Source organism: Oncorhynchus mykiss, chromosome 12 (assembly GCF_013265735.2).
Source record: "Oncorhynchus mykiss isolate Arlee chromosome 12, USDA_OmykA_1.1, whole genome shotgun sequence".
Taxonomy (NCBI): Eukaryota; Metazoa; Chordata; class Actinopteri; order Salmoniformes; family Salmonidae; genus Oncorhynchus; species Oncorhynchus mykiss.
Window position 1 is genome coordinate 98,243,983 of NC_048576.1, and position 22,060 is coordinate 98,266,042.

At 45.6% G+C, this 22,060-nt stretch overlaps 2 protein-coding genes across 3 annotated transcripts in view; one reads left to right on the plus strand and one right to left on the minus strand.

Moving 5' to 3' along the window:
* Positions 1–15,662, minus strand: part of LOC118936513 (conserved oligomeric Golgi complex subunit 1-like) — a 29,282-nt gene extending 13,620 nt beyond the window's left edge. For both annotated transcript variants that reach the window (XM_036939439.1, XM_036939440.1), the window contains exons 1-8: positions 15,323–15,662; positions 14,721–14,831; positions 14,268–14,401; positions 12,480–12,661; positions 8,838–9,014; positions 8,077–8,233; positions 4,111–4,321; positions 3,007–3,379 (exon numbers count right to left, since the gene is read on the minus strand). In XM_036939439.1, coding sequence (XP_036795334.1) covers positions 3,007–3,379; positions 4,111–4,321; positions 8,077–8,233; positions 8,838–9,014; positions 12,480–12,661; positions 14,268–14,401; positions 14,721–14,831; positions 15,323–15,631 — 1,654 coding nt within the window. In that variant the 5' untranslated portion in view covers positions 15,632–15,662. The remainder of the gene's footprint in view (positions 1–3,006; positions 3,380–4,110; positions 4,322–8,076; positions 8,234–8,837; positions 9,015–12,479; positions 12,662–14,267; positions 14,402–14,720; positions 14,832–15,322) is intronic.
* LOC118936514 (small integral membrane protein 22-like) lies at positions 15,588–22,045 on the plus strand. Its single transcript, XM_036939451.1, has 5 exons — positions 15,588–15,728; positions 15,988–16,244; positions 16,971–17,143; positions 17,210–17,277; positions 21,407–22,045. Exons 3-5 carry the CDS (start codon positions 17,014–17,016, stop codon positions 21,452–21,454), a joined length of 246 nt encoding a protein of 81 aa, XP_036795346.1. The 5' UTR covers positions 15,588–15,728; positions 15,988–16,244; positions 16,971–17,013; the 3' UTR covers positions 21,455–22,045.
* The last annotated feature ends 15 nt before the right edge of the window (positions 22,046–22,060 follow it).

Sequence of the window (22,060 nt, forward strand, 5' to 3'; positions counted from 1 at the left end):
AGGGGGAGGTAGAGGGTGAGGAAGAGGAGATGGAGGAGGTGGTAGAGGAGGTGGAGGAGGAGATGGAGGAGATGGTAGAAGAGGAGGTAGAGAGAGAGGTGGAGGAATTGGTAGAGGAGGAGGTGGTAGAGGAGGAGGTGGTAGAGGGGGGGGTGGAGGAGGAGATAGAGGAGTGGTGGAGGAGGAGATGGAGGAGGTGGTAGAGGGGGGGTGGAGGAGGAGATGGAGGAGGTGGTAGAGGCGGAGGAAGTGGAGATGGAGGAAGTGGTAGAGGGGGAGGAAGTGGAGATGGAGGAGGTGGTAGAGGGGGAGGAGGAAGAGGAGATGGAGGAGGTGGTAGAGGCGGAGGAGGAGATGGAGGTGGTAGAGGGGGAGGAGGAGATGGAGGAGATGGTAGAGGGGGAGGTAGAGGGGGAGGAGGAGATGGAGGAGGTGGTAGAGGGGGAGGTGGAGGAGGTGGTAGAGGGGGAGGTGGAGGTGGTGGTAGAGGGGGAGGTAGTAGTAGAGGTGGGAGGTTGAGGAGGAGATAGAGGAGGTGGTAGAGAGGGAGGTGGAGGAGGTGGTAGAGGGGGAGGTAGTAGTAGAGGTGGGAGGTGGAGGAGGAGATAGAGGAGGTGGTAGAGGGGGAGGTGGAGGAGGTGGTAGAGGGGGAGGTGGAGGAGGTGGTAGAGGGGGAGGTAGTAGTAGAGGTGGGAGGTGGAGGAGGAGATAGAGGAGGTGGTAGAGAGGGAGGTGGAGGAAGAGATGGAGGTGGTGGTATAGGGGGAGGTGGAGGAGGAGATGGTAGAGGAGGAGGAAAAGGAGGTAGAGGGAGAGAAGGAGGAGGTCGGGGAGGGGGAGAAGGAATAGGAGGTAGAGGGAGAGAAGGAGGAAGAGGAGATGGAGGTAGTAGAGGGGGAGGAAGTAGTAGAGGTGGAGGAGGAGGTATAGGAGGAAGTAGAGGGGGAGGTTGAGGTGGAGGAGATGGTAGAGGGGGAGGTAGAGGGGGAGGAGGAGATGGAGGAGGTGGTAGAGGGGGAGGTGGAGGAGGTGGTAGAGGGGGAGGTGGAGGTGGTAGTAGAGGGGGAGGTAGTAGTAGAGGTGGGAGGTTGAGGAGGAGATAGAGGAGGTGGTAGAGAGGGAGGTGGAGGAGGTGGTAGAGGGGGAGGTAGTAGTAGAGGTGGGAGGTGGAGGAGGAGATAGAGGAGGTGGTAGAGGGGGAGGTGGAGGAGGTGGTAGAGGGGGAGGTGGAGGAGGTGGTAGAGGGGGAGGTAGTAGTAGAGGTGGGAGGTGGAGGAGGAGATAGAGGAGGTGGTAGAGAGGGAGGTGGAGGAAGAGATGGAGGTGGTGGTATAGGGGGAGGTGGAGGAGGAGATGGTAGAGGAGGAGGAAAAGGAGGTAGAGGGAGAGAAGGAGGAGGTCGGGGAGGGGGAGAAGGAATAGGAGGTAGAGGGAGAGAAGGAGGAAGAGGAGATGGAGGTAGTAGAGGGGGAGGAAGTAGTAGAGGTGGAGGAGGAGGTATAGGAGGAAGTAGAGGGGGAGGTTGAGGTGGAGATGGAGGAGGTAGAGGAGGAAGTAGAGGGGGAGGAGGAGGTAGAGGTAGAGAAGATGGTATAGGGGGGGTGGAGGAGGAGATGAAGGAGGAAGTAGAGGGGGAGGTTGAGGTGGAGATGGAGGAGGTAGAGAAGGAAGTAGAGGGGGAGGAGGAGGTAGGGGTAGAGAAGATGGTATAGGGGGGTGGAGGAGGAGATGAAGGAGGAAGTAGAGGGGGAGGTTGAGGTGGAGGAGGTAGTAGAGGGGGGGAGGTTGAGGTGGAGAAGGAGGAGGTAGAGAAGGAAGTAGAGGGGGAGGAGGAGGTAGAGATGGAGAAGATGGTATAGGGGGGGTGGAGGAGATGGAGGAGGAAGTAGAGGGGGAGGAGGTAGAGTGGAGGAAGGAGACAGAGGAGAACCTCTGGTCAAAAGGAGTCCACTATAATGAGAAGAGAGTTTGAGATGCTGTCGATATTGATGACTTCATGTTAAGTATTTCACCTTAGTTCACATTACATTATCATTAGGCCAGGTCTCCCTGGGACAATGTCTTAATGGGACCTCCTGTAGAAATAAAGTCCAATAATCCATCTGTCCACCTACCTGTGTTATCAGAGGGCAGGTAATCCATCTGTCTCCCTACCTGTGTTATCAGAGGACAGGTAATCCATCTGTCTACCTACCTGTGTTATCAGAGGACAGGTAATCCATCTGTCTCCCTACCTGTGTTATCAGAGGACAGGTAATCCATCTGTCTACCTACCTGTGTTATCAGAGGACAGGTAATCCATCTGTCTACCTACCTGTGTTATCAGAGGACAGGTAATCCATCTGTCTCCCTACCTGTGTTATCAGAGGACAGGTAATCCATCTGTCTCCCTACCTGTGTTATCAGAGGACAGGTAATCCATCTGTCTACCTACCTATGTTATCAGAGGACAGGTAATCCATCTGTCTACCTACCTGTGTTATCAGAGGACAGGTAATCCATCTGTCTCCCTACCTGTGTTATCAGAGGACAGGTAATCCATCTGCCTCCCTACCTGTGTTATCAGAGGACAGGCAATCCATCTGTCTCCCTACCTGTGTTATCAGAGGACAGGTAATCCATCTGTTTCCCTACCTGTGTTATCAGAGGACAGGTAATCCATCTGTCTACCTACCTGTGTTATCAGAGGACAGGTAATCCATCTGTCTCCCTACATGTGTTATCAGAGGACAGGTAATCCATCTGTCTCCCTACCTGTGTTATCAGAGGGCAGGTAATCCATCTGTCTCCCTACCTGTGTTATCAGAGGACAGGTAGTGCTGCAGGTAATCCATCTGTCTCCCTACCTGTGTTATCAGAAGACAGGTAATCCATCTGTCTCCCTACCTGTGTTATCAGAGGGCAGGTAATCCATCTGTCTACCTACCTGTGTTATCAGAGGACAGGTAATCCATCTGTCTACCTACCTGTGTTATCAGAGGACAGGTAATGCATCTGTCTACCTACCTGTGTTATCAGAGGGCAGGTAGTGCTGCAGGTCATCCAGTCTGTCTCTGAGAGCAGCATCCAGTGATGAACAGAAGATCTGGACACAGGGTGTCAGGGCCTGAGTCTTCATGGCCAGGCCGCTCCGATGCTGTGGCCCCCGTTGGGATACACTGACCCAGGCCGCGTCGCTCAGTAGGTCCCCCTGGGCCTCGGACCACAGGAAAGAGGCCACGTCTGCCTCGTAGAGAGCACCTCGGCTGGGGAGGGGAGGGCTGGAGCCTGGTGGACCGGGGCCCGGAGGGGTGGGCTGGCCCTCTAGATCTCGAAGGGCAGAGGAGAGGAGCTGTCTGCAGCTGGTGGAGATAGTCTCTGTACCCTCCTGGGTGATCGCCTGGGGGAGAGAATGGAAGAAGAGGGGGAGATGGAGAACGGGAGAATTAAGGGAGCAGAAGATAGAGAGAGGGGAAGGGGGAGAAGGGGAGAGATAGAAAGGAGGGAGGAAGATGGAAGAGGGGGGGTAGAAAAGGAGATGAGAGAGTGACAGGAAAGGAGAGAGAGAGAGAGAGAGAGAGAGAGAGAGAGAGAGGAGAGAGAGGAGAGAGAGGGAGAGAGAGAGAGAGAGAGAGAGAGAGAGAGAGAGAGAGAGACAGTGAGCAGATTAGAACTATTCTGGAGAGGAGAACTAGTTCACTAGATAGCTAGAAGGCAGAAGTCAGCTGTCGCTACTAGCCCATTAAATCGGCAGGTTAAATCTGTTGTCCTGTTTCTAAAAGGTTCCCCACTGTCTGAATGGGAACAGCTCAATGTAATGAGAGGAGCAGGGGTGTATAGAATACACACGACTAGAGAATAATATTAACAACAACAGCTAAAACTGTCAGTGCTCCATTCTATTGTATAACATGGACACAGATTAGTCCTAGTCTGAAAAGCCTGGTCAACAGAGATTCTCCATAGAAGGTGCTACTTCCTCCAGGACTAATGTGGTGCACCACACACTTCCTTCCAAGTGTCCACAATCAAAGCCCGGGGGGACGAGGCCTGGGTCTCGTTAATCTAAACCTAGATTAAGACTAGCTTTAATCTGTGTCCTGGAAACCAGACCTGAGTGTAGCTAGTTACCTGCAGGCGTTGGAGGAAGAGCTGCTGTAGGAAGTCCTCCCACAGCGCTAGGGGGCGCTCTAACAGCCGCTGGCAGATGAAGCTCCAGTGTTGACTGATGGAGTCGGTGGAGAGGAGGTCCCACACAGCATCTCTGATGGAGGCTAGGCCCTTCAGACTGTTCACATAGACCAGCAGACTGCTGACACCATTACAGATGTCCTCCTTACAGCTGGGAGAAATAAAACAACATGATAACAACCCTAACCAGACTGCTGACTCTGTTACAGCTGGGAGAAACAATACAACATGATAACAACCCTAACCAGACTGCCGACTCTGTTACAGCTGGGAGAAACAATACAACATGATAACAACCCTAACCAGACTTCCATCTCTGTTACAGCTGGGAGAAACAATACAACATGATAACAACCCTAACCAGACTGCTGTCTCTGTTACAGCTGGGAGAAACAATACAACATGATAACAACCCTAACCAGACTGCTGACTCTGTTACAGCTGGGAGAAACAATACAACATGATAACAACCCTAACCAGACTGCTGACTCTGTTACAGCTGGGAGAAACAATACAACATGATAACAACCCTAACCAGACTGCCGACTCTGTTACAGCTGGGAGAAACAATACAACAATACAACATGATAACAACCCTAACCAGACTGCTGACTCTGTTACAGCTGGGAGAAACAATACAACATGATAACAACCCTAACCAGACTGCTGACTCTGTTACAGCTGGGAGAAACAATACAACAATACAACATGATAACAACCCTAACCAGACTGCTGACTCTGTTACAGCTGGGAGAAACAATACAACATGATAACAACCCTAACCAGACTGCCGACTCTGTTACAGCTGGGAGAAACAATACAACATGATAACAACCCTAACCAGACTGCTGACTCTGTTACAGCTGGGAGAAACAATACAACATGATAACAACCCTAACCAGACTGCTGACTCTGTTACAGCTGGGAGAAACAATACAACAATACAACATGATAACAACCCTAACCAGACTGCTGACTCTGTTACAGCTGGGAGAAACAATACAACATGATAACAACCCTAACCAGACTGCCGACTCTGTTACAGCTGGGAGAAACAATACAACATGATAACAACCCTAACCAGACTGCTGACTCTGTTACAGCTGGGAGAAACAATACAACATGATAACAACCCTAACCAGACTGCTGACTCTGTTACAGCTGGGAGAAACAATACAACATGATAACAACCCTAACCAGACTGCCGACTCTGTTACAGCTGGGAGAAACAATACAACATGATAACAACCCTAACCAGACTGCTGACTCTGTTACAGCTGGGAGAAACAATACAACATGATAACAACCCTAACCAGACTGCCATCTCTGTTACAGACGTCTTCCTTCCAGCTGGGATGAGAATGAAAAGACGAGTTATAGAGTCTGGCTGAATGCCAATTCACCTGCTTTCCCTCCATCTACACGTGTTCAGGACAACCCAGGGTATCAGTCTCATTGTGTTCAGGACAACCCAGGGTATGAGGCTCATTGTGTTCAGGACAACCCAGGGTATCAGTCTCATTGTGTTCGGGACGACCCAGGGTATCAGTCTCATTGTGTTCAGGACGACCCAAGGTATCAGTCTCATTGTGTTCAGGACGTCCCAGGGTATCAGTCTCATTGTGTTCAGGACGTCCCAGGGTATCAGTCTCATTGTGTTCAGGACGTCCCAGGGTATCAGTCTCATTGTGTTCAGGACGACCCAGGGTATCAGTCTCATTGTGTTCAGGACAACCCAGGGTATCAGTCTCATTGTGTTCAGGACAACCCAGGGTATCAAACCTAGTGATCATCAACATGAGTTTGATGATGTGGAAATGTGAAGTGCACATTTGGACTCACAGGTATTTGGCTTGTATCACATCAAAGCAGTATTTATTATAGTCCTCAACTACTCATCTTTTAAATACATTTGAGTCCTCTTCATTCACAGCATTTCCTTCCCTCGGTCAACAAAACATTTACAAAAGTTGCCCAATTAGGGGCAGGGATGGGGACAACTTCTGGTCACGTACAGGGCTCTAGTTCATAACGGCTGTCAGTCAAAACCCATACAGAGCTGTGAAGCACAGAGCTTGAGGTCTGACGTCATGTATAGCATGTTACTGTACAGACACTGAGCTCTGACATCATGTATAACATGTTACTGTACAGACACTGAGCTCTGATGTCATGTATAGCATGTTACTGTACAGACACTGAGCTCTGACGTCATGTTATTGTACAGACACTGAGCTCTGACATCATGTATAGCATGTTACTGTACAGACACTGAGCTCTGACATCATGTATAGCATGTTACTGTACAGACACTGAGCTCTGACGTCATGTTACTGAACAGACACTGAGCTCTGACATCATGTATAGCATGTTACTGTACAGACACTGAGCTCTGACGTCATGTTACTGTACAGACACTGAGCTCTGACGTCATGTATAGCATGTTACTGTACAGACACTGAGCTCTGACATCATGTATAGCATGTTACTGTACAGACACTGAGCTCTGACGTCATGTTACTGTACAGACACTGAGCTCTGACATCATGTATAGCATGTTACTGTACAGACACTGAGCTCTGACGTCATGTATAGCATGTTACTGTACAGACACTGAGCTCTGATGTCATGTATAGCATGTTACTGTACAGACACTGAGCTCTGACATCATGTAATGCATGTTACTGAACAGACACTGAGCTCTGATGTCATGTATAGCATGTTACTGTACAGACACTGAGCTCTGATGTCATGTATAGCATGTTACTGTACAGACACTGAGCTCTGATGTCATGTAATGCATGTTACTGAACAGACACTGAGCTCTGATGTCATGTATAGCATGTTACTGTACAGACACTGAGCTCTGACGTCATGTATAGCATGTTACTGTACAGACACTGAGCTCTGACATCATGTATAGCATGTTACTGTACAGACACTGAGCTCTGACGTCATGTATAGCATGTTACTGAACAGACACTGAGCTCTGACATCATGTATAGCATGTTACTGTACAGACACTGAGCTCTGACGTCATGTTACTGTACAGACACTGAGCTCTGACATCATGTATAGCATGTTACTGTACAGACACTGAGCTCTGACGTCATGTATAGCATGTTACTGTACAGACACTGAGCTCTGATGTCATGTATAGCATGTTACTGTACAGACACTGAGCTCTGACGTCATGTATAGCATGTTACTGTACAGACACTGAGCTCTGACATCATGTTACTGTACAGACACTGAGCTCTGACGTCATGTATAGCATGTTACTGAACAGACACTGAGCTCTGACGTCATGTATAGCATGTTACTGTACAGACACTGAGCTCCAATTGAGGGTTTTTTCAGTGTTCAAATCTGCCATGTTCAACCCCCTATACGAGTAGGGGTGTAAAGGGCTACCTGTTACCGAGGTTTACAATGACAGGGGAATTGTTCATTTGACTTCAGGCTTGTTTAAATGATTTATTAGTGGAACATGAATGACATCATTCAAGTCAAGAGTGTGTCCCCAAGTTGAAGGTTTTTTTCAACTCCCTCGCCACTGTCTGGAAGTCACATATTTCAACCCGTGGGCCCTGATCGCGTCTGGTGTGGATGGACAAAAATCAACATGCGGGGGACCCATACACGCGTGTGCCCCCCCCCTTCTAGTCAGCATGTGAGAGTTCCATTTTGGTTGATTTGGTTCCCAGAGCAGATATAGTTCCTGAAGAAGCTGGTCATTTTCTGGTCCCAGATCAGACTCTCCTTAATCATCTTTTTATAGTTCTACAGCCGACTATGATCGATATTGAATATCAGTTGTTGAAATTAAAAGGGCATTGATTGGCTGAAATATGGCAGCTGTTTCTATATGCAAAAGTAAAGGGTATTGATTGGATGAGGTCTTACGTGTTGATCCACTGCTGTAGGGTGTCTCTGAGCTGCTCTCTCTGGATTGGCTGAGCCAGGGTTCTGAGCGCGGGCTGGAACTCAGCGATGGAAGAGGGGAGGTACTTGAACCAGCTTCCTGTACTCACCTCCTCCTGAAGGACACGCCTCCCTTTACCTGGACAACAGGTGAGACCGGATGGACAGATTACCACAGAGATGTCTACTGTTCTATAATTCAACAATAAGGCCCACAGGGGTGTTGTGTATTGGCCATATACCACAAACCCCCTAAGGTGCCTTAATGCTGTTATAAACTGGTTACCAACAAACATCTAACGGTAAACAAGTATTTTTGTGTCTTTACAACATACCCGTGGTATATCGTTGGATATACACACACAGCTGAAACACTGTTTCAGATCATCAGCATCCAAGACCCAAACTCCTCGGTTTATAATTGGTATTGAAATTCTCCAAGTCAATATCCCTCAGAGAGGATTGGACAGGTGTATGCAACATGGTGAAAATTCTACCCGGCCAATCAAAAGGTGAAGGTAGAGCTGTTACCATGTTGCTTATACAATCTAATATATATATATAATCTAACGCTTATATAGTCTTATCAAAGTTAGGGGCTCCAGATCAGTTTGGGCCTAAAATGAGATGAAAGTAGGTTAGGCCGTCACTGTAAATAAGAATTATCTTAACTGACATGCCTAGTTAAATAAAGGTTAATTAAATTAAATAAAATTTATTGCAAGGTATCATAGGTAATGTACCTGTAGGTGTGGTGGAGGTGACGTTCTCCAGAGTGGTGAAGAGGAGGCCGGAGCTCAGCCCTCCGTCCCCCAGCCGGGGACTCCCTTCTGGGGCTACGTAGAAGACAGCGTAGGCCTGGTACAGAGTGGTCACCAGCAGCTCTACCAGGCTACACACCTGGGCCTTAATACCAGCACCTGGGACACACACACAGACATGACTGTCAACCTGAACCACACATCAAAACACCACACCGGTCCACTGAACAGAGATGAGGAGGTGAAATGGTTTTCCCAAACAATCCAAGCATGATGGAAGTGTGATAACAGGGGAGAGGAAGTGTGATAACAGGGGAGAGGAAGTGTGATAACAGGGGAGAGGAAGTGTGATAACAGGGGAGAGGAAGTGTGATAACAGGGGAGAGGAAGTGTGACAACAGGGGAGAGGAAGTGTGACAACAGGACATGTTGACTTGGAGAGGAAGTGTGATAACAGGGCCTGTTGACTTGGAGAGGAAGTGTGATAACAGGGGAGAGGAAGTGTGATAACAGGACATGTTGACTTGGAGAGGAAGTGTGATAACAGGACATGTTGACTTGGAGAGGAAGTGTGATAACAGGACATGTTGACTTGGAGAGGAAGTGTGATAACAGGACATGTTGACTTGGGGTGGAAGTGTGATAACAGGGGAGAGGAAGTGTGATAACAGGGCATGTTGACTTGGAGAGGAAGTGTGATAACAGGGGAGAGGAAGTGTGATAACAGGACATGTTGACTTGGAGAGGAAGTGTGATAACAGGACATGTTGACTTGGAGAGGAAGTGTGATAACAGGGGAGTGGAAGTGTGATAACAGGGGAGAGGAAGTGTGATAACAGGACATGTTGACTTGGAGAGGAAGTGTGATAACAGGACATGTTGACTTGGAGAGGAAGTGTGATAACAGGGGAGAGGAAGTGTGATAACAGGACATGTTGACTTGGAGAGGAAGTGTGATAACAGGACATGTTGACTTGGAGAGGAAGTGTGATAACAGGGGAGAGGAAGTGTGATAACAGGACATGTTGACTTGGAGTGGAAGTGTGATAACAGGACATGTTGACTTGGAGAGGAAGTGTGATAACAGGACATGTTGACTTGGAGAGGAAGTGTGATAACAAGGGAGAGGAAGTGTGATAACAGGACATGTTGACTTGGAGAGGAAGTGTGATAACAGGACATGTTGACTTGGAGTGGAAGTGTGATAACAGGACATGTTGACTTGGAGAGGAAGTGTGATAACAGGACATGTTGACTTGGAGTGGAAGTGTGATAACAGGACATGTTGACTTGGAGTGGAAGTGTGATAACAGGGGAGTGGAAGTGTGATAACAGGACATGTTGACTTGGAGAGGAAGTGTGATAACAGGACATGTTGACTTGGAGAGGAAGTGTGATAACAGGACATGTTGACTTGGAGAGGAAGTGTGATAACAGGGGAGAGGAAGTGTGATAACAGGACATGTTGACTTGGAGAGGAAGTGTGATAACAGGACATGTTGACTTGGAGAGGAAGTGTGATAACAGGGGAGAGGAAGTGTGATAACAGGACATGTTGACTTGGAGAGGAAGTGTGATAACAGGGGAGAGGAAGTGTGATAACAGGACATGTTGACTTGGAGAGGAAGTGTGATAACAGGACATGTTGACTTGGAGAGGAAGTGTGATAACAGGACATGTTGACTTGGAGAGGAAGTGTGATAACAGGACATGTTGACTTGGAGAGGAAGTGTGATAACAGGGGAGAGGAAGTGTGATAACAGGACATGTTGACTTGGAGAGGAAGTGTGATAACAGGACATGTTGACTTGGAGAGGAAGTGTGATAACAGGGGAGAGGAAGTGTGATAACAGGACATGTTGACTTGGAGAGGAAGTGTGATAACAGGACATGTTGACTTGGAGAGGAAGTGTGATAACAGGGGAGTGGAAGTGTGATAACAGGGGAGAGGAAGTGTGATAACAGGACATGTTGACTTGGAGAGGAAGTGTGATAACAGGACATGTTGACTTGGAGAGGAAGTGTGATAACAGGGGAGAGGAAGTGTGATAACAGGACATGTTGACTTGGAGAGGAAGTGTGATAAAAGGACATGTTGACTTGGAGAGGAAGTGTGATAACAGGGGAGAGGAAGTGTGATAACAGGACATGTTGACTTGGAGTGGAAGTGTGATAACAGGACATGTTGACTTGGAGAGGAAGTGTGATAACAGGACATGTTGACTTGGAGAGGAAGTGTGATAACAAGGGAGAGGAAGTGTGATAACAGGACATGTTGACTTGGAGAGGAAGTGTGATAACAGGACATGTTGACTTGGAGTGGAAGTGTGATAACAGGACATGTTGACTTGGAGAGGAAGTGTGATAACAGGACATGTTGACTTGGAGTGGAAGTGTGATAACAGGACATGTTGACTTGGAGTGGAAGTGTGATAACAGGGGAGTGGAAGTGTGATAACAGGACATGTTGACTTGGAGAGGAAGTGTGATAACAGGACATGTTGACTTGGAGAGGAAGTGTGATAACAGGACATGTTGACTTGGAGAGGAAGTGTGATAACAGGGGAGAGGAAGTGTGATAACAGGACATGTTGACTTGGAGAGGAAGTGTGATAACAGGACATGTTGACTTGGAGAGGAAGTGTGATAACAGGGGAGAGGAAGTGTGATAACAGGACATGTTGACTTGGAGAGGAAGTGTGATAACAGGGGAGAGGAAGTGTGATAACAGGACATGTTGACTTGGAGAGGAAGTGTGATAACAGGACATGTTGACTTGGAGAGGAAGTGTGATAACAGGACATGTTGACTTGGAGAGGAAGTGTGATAACAGGACATGTTGACTTGGAGAGGAAGTGTGATAACAGGGGAGAGGAAGTGTGATAACAGGACATGTTGACTTGGAGAGGAAGTGTGATAACAGGACATGTTGACTTGGAGAGGAAGTGTGATAACAGGGGAGAGGAAGTGTGATAACAGGACATGTTGACTTGGAGAGGAAGTGTGATAACAGGGGAGAGGAAGTGTGATAACAGGACATGTTGACTTGGAGAGGAAGTGTGATAACAGGACATGTTGACTTGGAGAGGAAGTGTGATAACAGGACATGTTGACTTGGAGAGGAAGTGTGATAACAGGACATGTTGACTTGGAGAGGAAGTGTGATACTAGTACCATGTTGTGGCTGGTTGTATTGTGGTACAGTGGTATATACTAGTACCATGTTGTGGCTGGTTGTATTGTGGTACAGTGGTATATACTAGTACCATGTTGTGGCTGGTAGTATTGTGTAGGAAGTATGTGGTACAGTGGTATAAACTAGTACCATGTTGTGGCTGGTTGTATTGTGGTACAGTGGTATATACTAGTACCATGTTGTGGCTGGTTGTATTGTGGTACAGTGGTATATACTAGTACCATGTTGTGGCTGGTTGTATTGTGTAGGAAGTATGTGTGGTATTGTATTGTGGTACAGTGGTATATACTAGTACCATGTTGTGGCTGGTTGTATTGTGTAGGAAGTATGTGGTACAGTGGTATAAACTAGTACCATGTTGTGGCTGGTTGTATTGTGTAGGAAGTATGTGTGGTATTGTATTGTGGTACAGTGGTATATACTAGTACCATGCTGTGGCTGGTTGAGTAGCTGTTGGATAGACGCCTTCCTAGCCAGGAGGAAGTCAGCCAGAGCCTGACGTGGAGAGCTGTCCTCGAGGAGCATGGTGGACACTAGGGCCTCAGCGATGGCTTGGTCAGACACCGCCCGACCACGCAGGACTGACTTACTGTCCAGCAAAATGGTGGACCTGGGAGGGGGGTAGAAGAGAGAGTGCTCCAATATTGAATGTGGTGCTCCTATACTGGTGGTGCTCCTATATTGAATGTGGTGCTCCTATATTGAATGTGGTGCTCCTATACTGAATGTGATGCTCCTATATTGAATGTGTTGCTCCTATATTGAACGTGGTGCTCCTATATTGAATGTGGTGCTCCTATATTGAATGTGGTGCTCCTATATTGAATGTGGTGCTCCTATATTGAATGTGGTGCTCCTATACTGAATGTGATGCTCCTATATTGAATGTGGTGCTCCTATTTTGAATGTGGTGCTCCTATACTGGTGGTGCTCCTATATTGAATGTGGTGCTCCTATACTGAATGTGATGCTCCTATATTGAATGTGGTGCTCCTATTTTGAATGTGGTGCTCCTATACTGGTGGTGCTCCTATATTGAATGTGGTGCTCCTATACTGAATGTGGTGCTCCTATATTGAATGTGGTGCTCCTATACTGAATGTGGTGCTCCTATATTGAATGTGGTGCTCCTATTTTGAAGGTGGTGCTCCTATGCTGGTGGTGCTCCTATATTGAATGTGGTGCTCCTATACTGAATGTGGTGCTCCTATATTGAATGTGGTGCTCCTATATTGAATGTGGTGCTCCTATATTGAATGTGGTGCTCCTATTTTGAATGTGGTGCTCCTATACTGGTGGTGCTCCTATATTGAATGTGGTGCTCCTATATTGAATGTGGTGTTCCTATGCTGGTGGTGCTCCTATACTGAATGTGATGCTCCTATATTGAATGTGGTGCTCCTATGTTGGTGGTGCTCCTATATTGAATGTGGTGCTCCTATACTGAATGTGGTGCTCCTATATTGAATGTGGTGCTCCTATTTTGAATGTGGTGCTCCTATACTGGTGGTGCTCCTATATTGAATGTGGTGCTCCTATATTGAATGTGGTGCTCCTATGCTGGTGGTGCTCCTATACTGAATGTGATGCTCCTATATTGAATGTGGTGCTCCTATATTGAATGATGTGCTCCTATATTGAATGTGGTGCTCCTGTATTGAATGTGGTGCTCCTATATTGAATGTGGTGCTCCTATACTGGTGGTGCTCCTATATTGAATGTGGTGCTCCTATGCTGGTGGTGCTCCTATATTGAATGTGGTGCTCCTATACTGAATGTGGTGCTCCTATATTGAATGTGGTGCTCCTATACTGAATGTGATGCTCCTATACTGAATGTGGTGCTCCTATATTGAATGTGGTGCTCCTATACTGGTGGTGCTCCTATATTGAATGTGGTGCTCCTATATTGAATGTGGTGCTCCTATATTGAATGTGGTGCTCCTATACTGAATGTGGTGCTCCTATACTGAATGTGGTGCTCCTATACTGAATGTGGTGCTCCTATATTGAATGTGGTGCTCCTATATTGAATGTGGTGCTCCTATATTGAAGGTGGTGCTCCTATATTGAATGTGGTGCTCCTATATTGAATGTGGTGCTCCTATATTGAATGTGGTGCTTCTAGCCCTGCTGAGGTAGGCTCTTCAATTTCACAGAAAATCCAGATTTGATAATCGTCTCCCTCATCCAAAATGACATCACGGTGACATTCACCTGAAGTGTCCAGCAGCAGCCACCTGCCTGACCAGGATGGGGAAGCGGGCGAGGACAGGGCTGTACTGTGGTCCTCCAGCCTCCAGGTGGAGCTGTCTGTGCAGGTGGCAGCAGAGCAGGTAGAGCTGTGTGGCCTGCAGCAAAGAGGGTGGTAAAACCAGGGAGAGGCTATAAGGGCTTTTCTGACCAGCATCCCATTGACAGCCCGACTACCCAAACTCTAAAACTGACCGTAACCTAATTTTAACCAATTCTGAAATTAAATATCGGTTGGCTGGTCAGGAGTGTCCATTAAACCAAGAGTTAGCTCGTTAGCATTAGCAGTGGCCTATGATGTGGATTTACATACATCATTGGCCATGCCCAGCTAGTATTAGCAATGATGGCTAAGTATGCCGTGTCTTCCTATGGGAAATGCTAACAGTCCACTGTCTTAGTAATAAGTGTCTTTGCCTGCAGGTACTGAGAGGCCTCCATGGAACTCCAGATCCTCTCTGGGATCTCCAGCAGCAGCTTGATCTGAGAGGCCATGGTGTAGAACTTCTCCTGGGACTGCCTCTGGACCTGGTGTGAAAAGAGAGAGAATCACAGGGATACACAGTGATTGATCTGAGAGGCCAAGGTGTAGAACCTCTCCTGGGACTGCCTCTGGACCTGGTGTGAAAAGAGAGAGTTTATAAACACATACAGACAGAGAGAGAGAATCACAGGGATACACAGTGATTGATCTGAGAGGCCAAGGTGTAGAACCTCTCCTGGGACTTGATGGGAAAGCTAAGACAGGCTACATTACATACATAAATAAAGGGACAGACAGAGAGACAATCACACAGAGATATAGGGTGTAGTAGATATTGAAACCCACACAGATATACCCATCATTGACATATACCAATCATCTCACAACGGGTGGAACCTGTCGGAGTCTAATCACACATCACAACCTGTCCAGAAGGGATCCGGGAATGGTATTCTGCAGAACAGTTTGCTATCTAAATCAACAGAACTAGTTAGCCATCACCACCGCTCGTTAGCTTCACAGTGGAGCCACATACCTCTTCTTTGCTGTTGCTTTGGGGAACGCTTTTCCCCTGTTTCAGCTTGTGGCAATAGCGGTGCATGTCCTGGATGGACGTAACCACGCTCTCCGAACACTGACGCATCTCTCCGATGGTGTCGGCGGCGTCGATCAAATCGCGGTACCGCTCGCCCACCATCTGACGAAGTTCCTCCTTCTTGTGCTCGATCTCTCCGCGGACATTCCGCTCGATGCCGCGTATCTCCTCGGTGTTGTACCGCTCGAACAGAACCGTCGGGTCTCGGATATCCGAAACCCGGAGAGATTGAGCAGGAACCACGGCCATCGCAGCTGAGCTTCGCTGTAAGCGAAATGCCAACCTGAAGGATCTACAACCCGGAAGACGGAGCGAAACTCACTTCCACGTAAACAATGCATCAGAGGTGAAAAACGGAAAATGAGGAGCCGGGAAAGTAACAGCGCCTCATACGGAACTAATATGTTACTACAATACATCATATGGCCGAAACTCAACCTGACACAATATTGCTATTCCTTGAATTATGTAAATCAGCTGGTTTACGATAGAAAAAAAATACATTTTTAATTTACTGCAATGAAAACAGAAATGTAGCTATGACAAATGCTAGTTTTATATACGTGCGTCACACATATGAATTGTTCTGACTTTATTTCCTCCAGTCACATCATAAAAGTTTCCTTTGAAAAGACATGGCCAAGAGCAATGGTGGAAATGACTGGCAATATCTCTCACATTCGGTAAGTCCATGATCACGAGACACCTTTAGATCTACTCGGAGGAAATGAAGCAGGATTCAAACGACCTACCCTTGCCCCATGCAAATCAGTGTACAGTGACTCACACGGCGACAGGTGCGTCAGTCCGGCAGGTACCCGGAAGAAGAGAGAAAATAAACTGGAGCTTGTTCGAGTTACAGGTACAATGAACTTCGGAAAAATATATAGAAACGTGTTTGATTACTACCGAAAATATGAGTTTATTGTAATTGTTTATGTTCAAGTAAAGTCAGATATATAGGTAATCTTGGAATTTTCTTTAAAAGTGAAAGTCTGAGGCTGTAATTCATCAAGATGTTACAGTCAGTCAAACAACGATAATGATGTTGGTCTTGTGTTAAAGAAGTTAAACGCAAATAGTGTCATTTTTAGATGTAAAATAGAGTCTGTATTTGGCTAGTTGATCTATATCTCATCATGGTAGTCTATGTGAAAGTGATCAGGAGAAAAGTACTGTGTCTAGGTCAGAGCAGGTACGCTGAACTCTGATCCAGTTTATGAGGTACATTCAAAATGCAGCATGATCTCCCTTACAATGAAATAACATATCAGTTTGTATATTTTAGGCCTACTTTATAGACCGACATAGTCAGCCAGCCAGGTGCATTGTACTTGTCTATAGAGAATTACCACACGTGTCTTCTCCCAGTGTGTCCTGTATTAACCCTGACTGGTACAGTTATGGACCAGAGAAACCTTGTAGTCTATAACAGAACCACGTCTCTTCTCCCAGTGTGTCCTGTATTAACCCTGACTGGTACAGTTATGGACCAGAGAAACCTTGTGGTCTATATCAGAACCAATCTCTTCTCCCAGTGTGTCCTGTATTTTATAATCATAATAAACCCTCTACTGTTCTTCTCCAGTGTGTGAACCCTTACTGAGACGAATTCTAGCCCAGCTATAGCCATGGACCAGAGGAGCCTACAGGAAGAGTTTAAGGATCAGTTTACAGACGTGGTGTCCAGACTGCAGTCTAAACAGCTGTTCCAGTCTGACTGGGACATCGCCTCCTTCGCTGTCTTCTTCATCTTCATCGGTAGGAATACACACGCGCACACACACACACACACACACAATTGACTGTCCACCTTGATCCTTTCAGGCATGGTTCTGCTGCTTGTTGTCCTGGTTCTGATCCGCTGCTGTTGCTGCTGCTGCTGTGATGAACAGGTAATGTAGCAATCAATCAATAAAATCTAATGGCCTGTTTCTGTGAGAAATGTGTGGTGTCTATAGCCTGGTCCCAGATCTGTTGGTATCTATAGCCTGGTCCCAGATCTGTTGGTATCTATAGCCTGGTCCCAGATCTGTTGGTATCTATAGCCTGGTCCCAGATCTGTTGGTATCTATAGCCCGGTCCCAGATCTGTTGGTATCTATAGACTGGTCCCAGATCTGTTGATATATAGCCTGGTCCCAGATCTGTTTATATATATATAGCCTGGTCCCAGATCTGTTGGTATCTATAGCCAGGTCTCAGATCTGTTTATCTATAGCCTGGTCCCAGATCTGTTGGTATCTATAGCCCGGTCTCAGATCTGTTGGTATCTATAGCCTGGTCCCAGATCTGTTGGTACCTATAGCCTGGTCTCAGATCTGTTGGTATCTATAGCCCAGTCTCAGATCTGTTGGCATCTATAGCCTGGGGCCTGTTGCACAAAAGTAGAATTAAGACATCCGGGATAAATGACTCAGCTGAGCTCAATGAAGTCAAAACATGTGCGTCCAGGCTTAATTGGTTGCACAAAGACCAAGCCAGGATGAGCAGACACGGATTCATTAAGCCAGGTGAAACCAATCCTGGATAGGTGCGCGCTCACGGCTCACTCAAATAGACCCCGCCACAGATCACAGATTAACTGATTTACCATGGCAACTAGAGCCGCGTACTTTTCCCCGTCGGAAGCACAAATCCTCATGGAGGCATACGAGGAGGTAAAATATATAATTAAGAAGAAAGGCAACACCGCCAATGTGATAAAGCAAAGAGAAAAAGCGTGGCAAAGTATTGCAGACCGCCTGAATGCGTAAGTAGTGCACAATTACACACTCACCGCTCCGCTGAAACATCACAATTACAATTCAAATATTTAATTCACATCTCCAAAAATGCAGTTGTACTGTAATTATGAAACGGTTAATTTTTTTTATTGAAATGCACTGCAGATATGAGTGAAATTGTGTAAAGTAACTCCATCACACTGTATAAAGCTATGATACATTTTTTGGATATTTTTACTGAAAACAAGACAAAAATACCAAGTAATTTTTTTGCAGTGTGACTCCATTAAATGTGTGTGTGTGTGTGTGTGTGTGTGTGTGTGTGTGTGTGTGTGTGTGTGTGTGTGTGTGTGTGTGTGTGTGTGTGTGTGTGTGTGTGTGTGTGTGTGTGTGTGTGTGTGTGTGTGTGTGTGTGTGTGTGTGTGTGTGTGTGTGTGTGTGTGTGTGTGTGTGTGTGTGTGTGTGTGTGTATTAAACATGAACGGGCCAAAACGGACATGGCAGCAGGTCAAAATCAAATACAAGAACATTCTGCAGAATGGTATGGTCCCTGACTAATATTTAACAAAGCACAAGCATATATTGTGGGGCCTTCACCAGCCATGGACTGGGACAATCCGGCAATCTTCCCTGATGACGACAGTGGTCGGCTGCTGAGGGACCAATATGTGTTGAATTATTTTAGTTAGTATGTGTGCTTTCAATTTTGGTTAAATATGTCCTGCGGTGGCAGAGGAATTTGGGTTTTTTTGGGTTCGTTTTTTGACGAATTTGGCCTCTTATGATGTTTGTGCGGTATACTGTGTGTAATACAAGGCTGCAGGGAGGCTACTGCATCCATTCATTTGTCTGTTCAGTTGATGTGTATGGATTTGTCCTGCATTTATTTTAGTGTGCAGACATGCAGGGTGTGTTATATACAGACCTTTGAATGTGTATGTATCATTTTGTATAATATGCTTGGATTCTGTGCTTTCCATCTTGTAGAGTCACTGTGACTTCAGTTTCGAAAGGAGCTGATGGTTTACCTGCTTTGTTTTGTCCTTATTCAATAAAGGAACATAATGTTACACATTGTGTTTTTATATTCATATGGAATGTGTATTTGTTTATATGACAGAGTACTAGGGCCACACTGAAGAAAAAGGATAAAGTCATAAATTTATGAGGCTGGTTCTTTCTGCAGAAAAGCTACATATTGTTCTTACAGTTTTGATACTTATGACAATGTGATACTTAATATTCTGGCACATCAGCATGTCTTTGTTTATGAAACCATACTGAAGTACAATTTCACGAAATGCCCCACACCTGTCATTTTAACAACTGTCCTCCTTTAAAACAACTGGTTACAATATTATGACTTGTGTTTTTTTCCCCTCTGTGGCCCTAATATTCTATCATTTTATATATAGCCTTATAGTCTATGGGAAACTGTAAATTATCTAATGATAGCAACATCTAAAAATCATTTTTTATCCAAAATCATTGAAATGAATGATCACAAACGTTTAAATAATAACAGTGGGTCTAGTTATATGTGATAACAATGTATAGTGAGCAGTGAAATAACTATTGGTTTCCATTTGTGGTGACTGCTGACTGACATTAGGGATGAGATTAAATAGATCCTGGAATTTAGCCTGGTCTGGAGCAGGCTAGCTCCACAGAATAAATCTCCATGGTAATTTATACCATAACATATCCTCCTGCCCCCTATCCATCTTTAGTGCAACCGGATTACGGATCAATTGAGCCAGGATCACCAAGATATCCTGGCTTAATCCCTTATCCTAGTTTTGTGCAACAGGCCCCTGGTCTCAGATCTGGTGCTCTTGTCAACAATGTTTGGTGTGAGTTGGCATGATAGCACACAGACTGGCACTCAGGCTGTGGTATACAGGACCACATTTCTGATATGTCAGCCACCCATAGTGTTAATGAGGGAGTTGTATTTATTTGTTGTACATTTCAAATCACTTCAAAATGAAGCCGTGTCATTTACTCTATCCTGTCTTGTATCATGGTCATTCAGACTCTATCCTGTCTTGTATCATGGTCATTCAGACTTTATCCTGTCATGGTCATTCAGACTCTATCCTGTCATGTATCATGGTCATTCAGACTCTATCCTGTCATGGTCATTCAGACTCTATCCTGTCATGGTCATTCAGACTCTATCCTGTCATGGTCATTCAGACTCTATCCTGTCATGTATCATGGTCATTCAGACTCTATCCTGTCATGGTCATTCAGACTCTATCCTGTCTTGTATCATGGTCATTCAGACTATCCTGTCATGTATCATGGTCATTCAGACTCTATCCTGTCTTGTATCATGGTCATTCAGACTCTATCCTGTCATGGTCATTCAGACTCTATCCTGTCTTGTATCATGGTCATTCAGACTATCCTGTCATGTATCATGGTCATTCAGACTCTATCCTGTCTTGTATCATGGTCATTCAGACTCTATCCTGTCATGGTCATTCAGACTCTATCCTGTCTTGTATCATGGTCATTCAGACTCTATCCTGTCATGTATCATGGTCATTCAGACTCTATCCTGTCATGGTCATTCAGACTCTATCCTGTCTTGTATCATGGTCATTCAGACTCTATCCTGTCATGTATCATGGTCATTCAGACTCTATCCTGTCATGGTCATTCAGACTCTATCCTGTCATGTATCATGGTCATTCAGACTCTATCCTGTCTTGTATCATGGTCATTCAGACTCTATCCTGTCATGTATCATGGTCATTCAGACACTATCCTGTCATGTATCATGGTCATTCAGACTCTATCCTGTCATGGTCATTCAGACTCTATCCTGTCTTGTATCATGGTCAGTCAGACTCTATCCTGTCATGTATCATGGTCATTCAGACTCTATCCTGTCATGTATCATGGTCATTCAGACTCTATCCTGTCATTCAGACTCTATCCTGTCATGGTCATTCAGACTCTATCCTGTCATGTATCATGGTCATTCGGACTCTATCCTGTCTTGTATCATGGTCATTCAGACTCTATACTGTCATGTATCATGGTCATTCAGACTCTATCCTGTCTTGTATCATGGTCATTCAGACTCTATCCTGTCTTGTATCATGGTGAAGACCCATCCGTTTGAGTCAGTCACATCCTACAATAGAGGGTCTGTTTTAGTGTGACCAGATTTAGCATGGCTGTATCAAGGAGTCTGTGTCAGACAAGCGTTCACTGCATGTCCTCTGAATAAAGATGTGTTGAAAGATGCATGATTTCCCCTCCTCTCTCTCTGTGTTTCCCAACAGCCGAGAAGACACAAAGTGGGTCATGAAAACTTTGGAATGGAGACCTGAAAGGAACTCGGAACAGAGTAGAAGATTCCACAATGACGACACTTAGAAAATTGATTAGTCCTTTTTATAATACATTTTATTCGATGCACTTTAAAATTTGCACTTTTAATCTGTGTGCCAAACCAAGAGTTGTATAACTTGTTTTCATTCTGGTTCCATCTATTTACTTTTGACTGTTGGAAAATGTTGCACTCCCTGAGGTAACCCGGTTTAGCCGCCGTCTAATGGTGGAATGTCATTGGAGGTCATATGAATCAGTTTGTTTACTTGTTCCCTGCACGGCTAGCGGTTGTTGCTAGGACGCCAGAAAGGAGAGGCAAGGTGAAAACAGTCACCGAGTGTCACAACCAGAAGATTAAAGGGCTTTCACTAACGGTTCATGAAAAAAACTAGGCACCAACTCTTTATGTAGTGGAATCAACGCTGTGTACTTTAAACTTAACTTCTTAAGTGTATGTAATGAGGAACGATAGATAATGTAGTAGTATTGATTCAATGACTTTAATGTAGTTAATTATATTAACAACATAATTCAATGTTGAAACAGGTACATTGTATCATTCAAATGATTAAATAATATTTTGTATTGAATCTGTCCCCGATTGA

Coding starts and splice junctions, on each gene's coding strand:
- LOC118936514 (XM_036939451.1), top strand. CDS start 17,014: ATGGACCAGAGGAGCCTACAGGAAGAGTTTAAGGATCAGTTTACAGAC. Junction 17,144..17,209: donor TGTCTTCTTCATCTTCATCG/GTAGGAATACAC, acceptor TGATCCTTTCAG/GCATGGTTCTGCTGCTTGTT. Junction 17,278..21,406: donor GCTGCTGCTGTGATGAACAG/GTAATGTAGCAA, acceptor GTTTCCCAACAG/CCGAGAAGACACAAAGTGGG.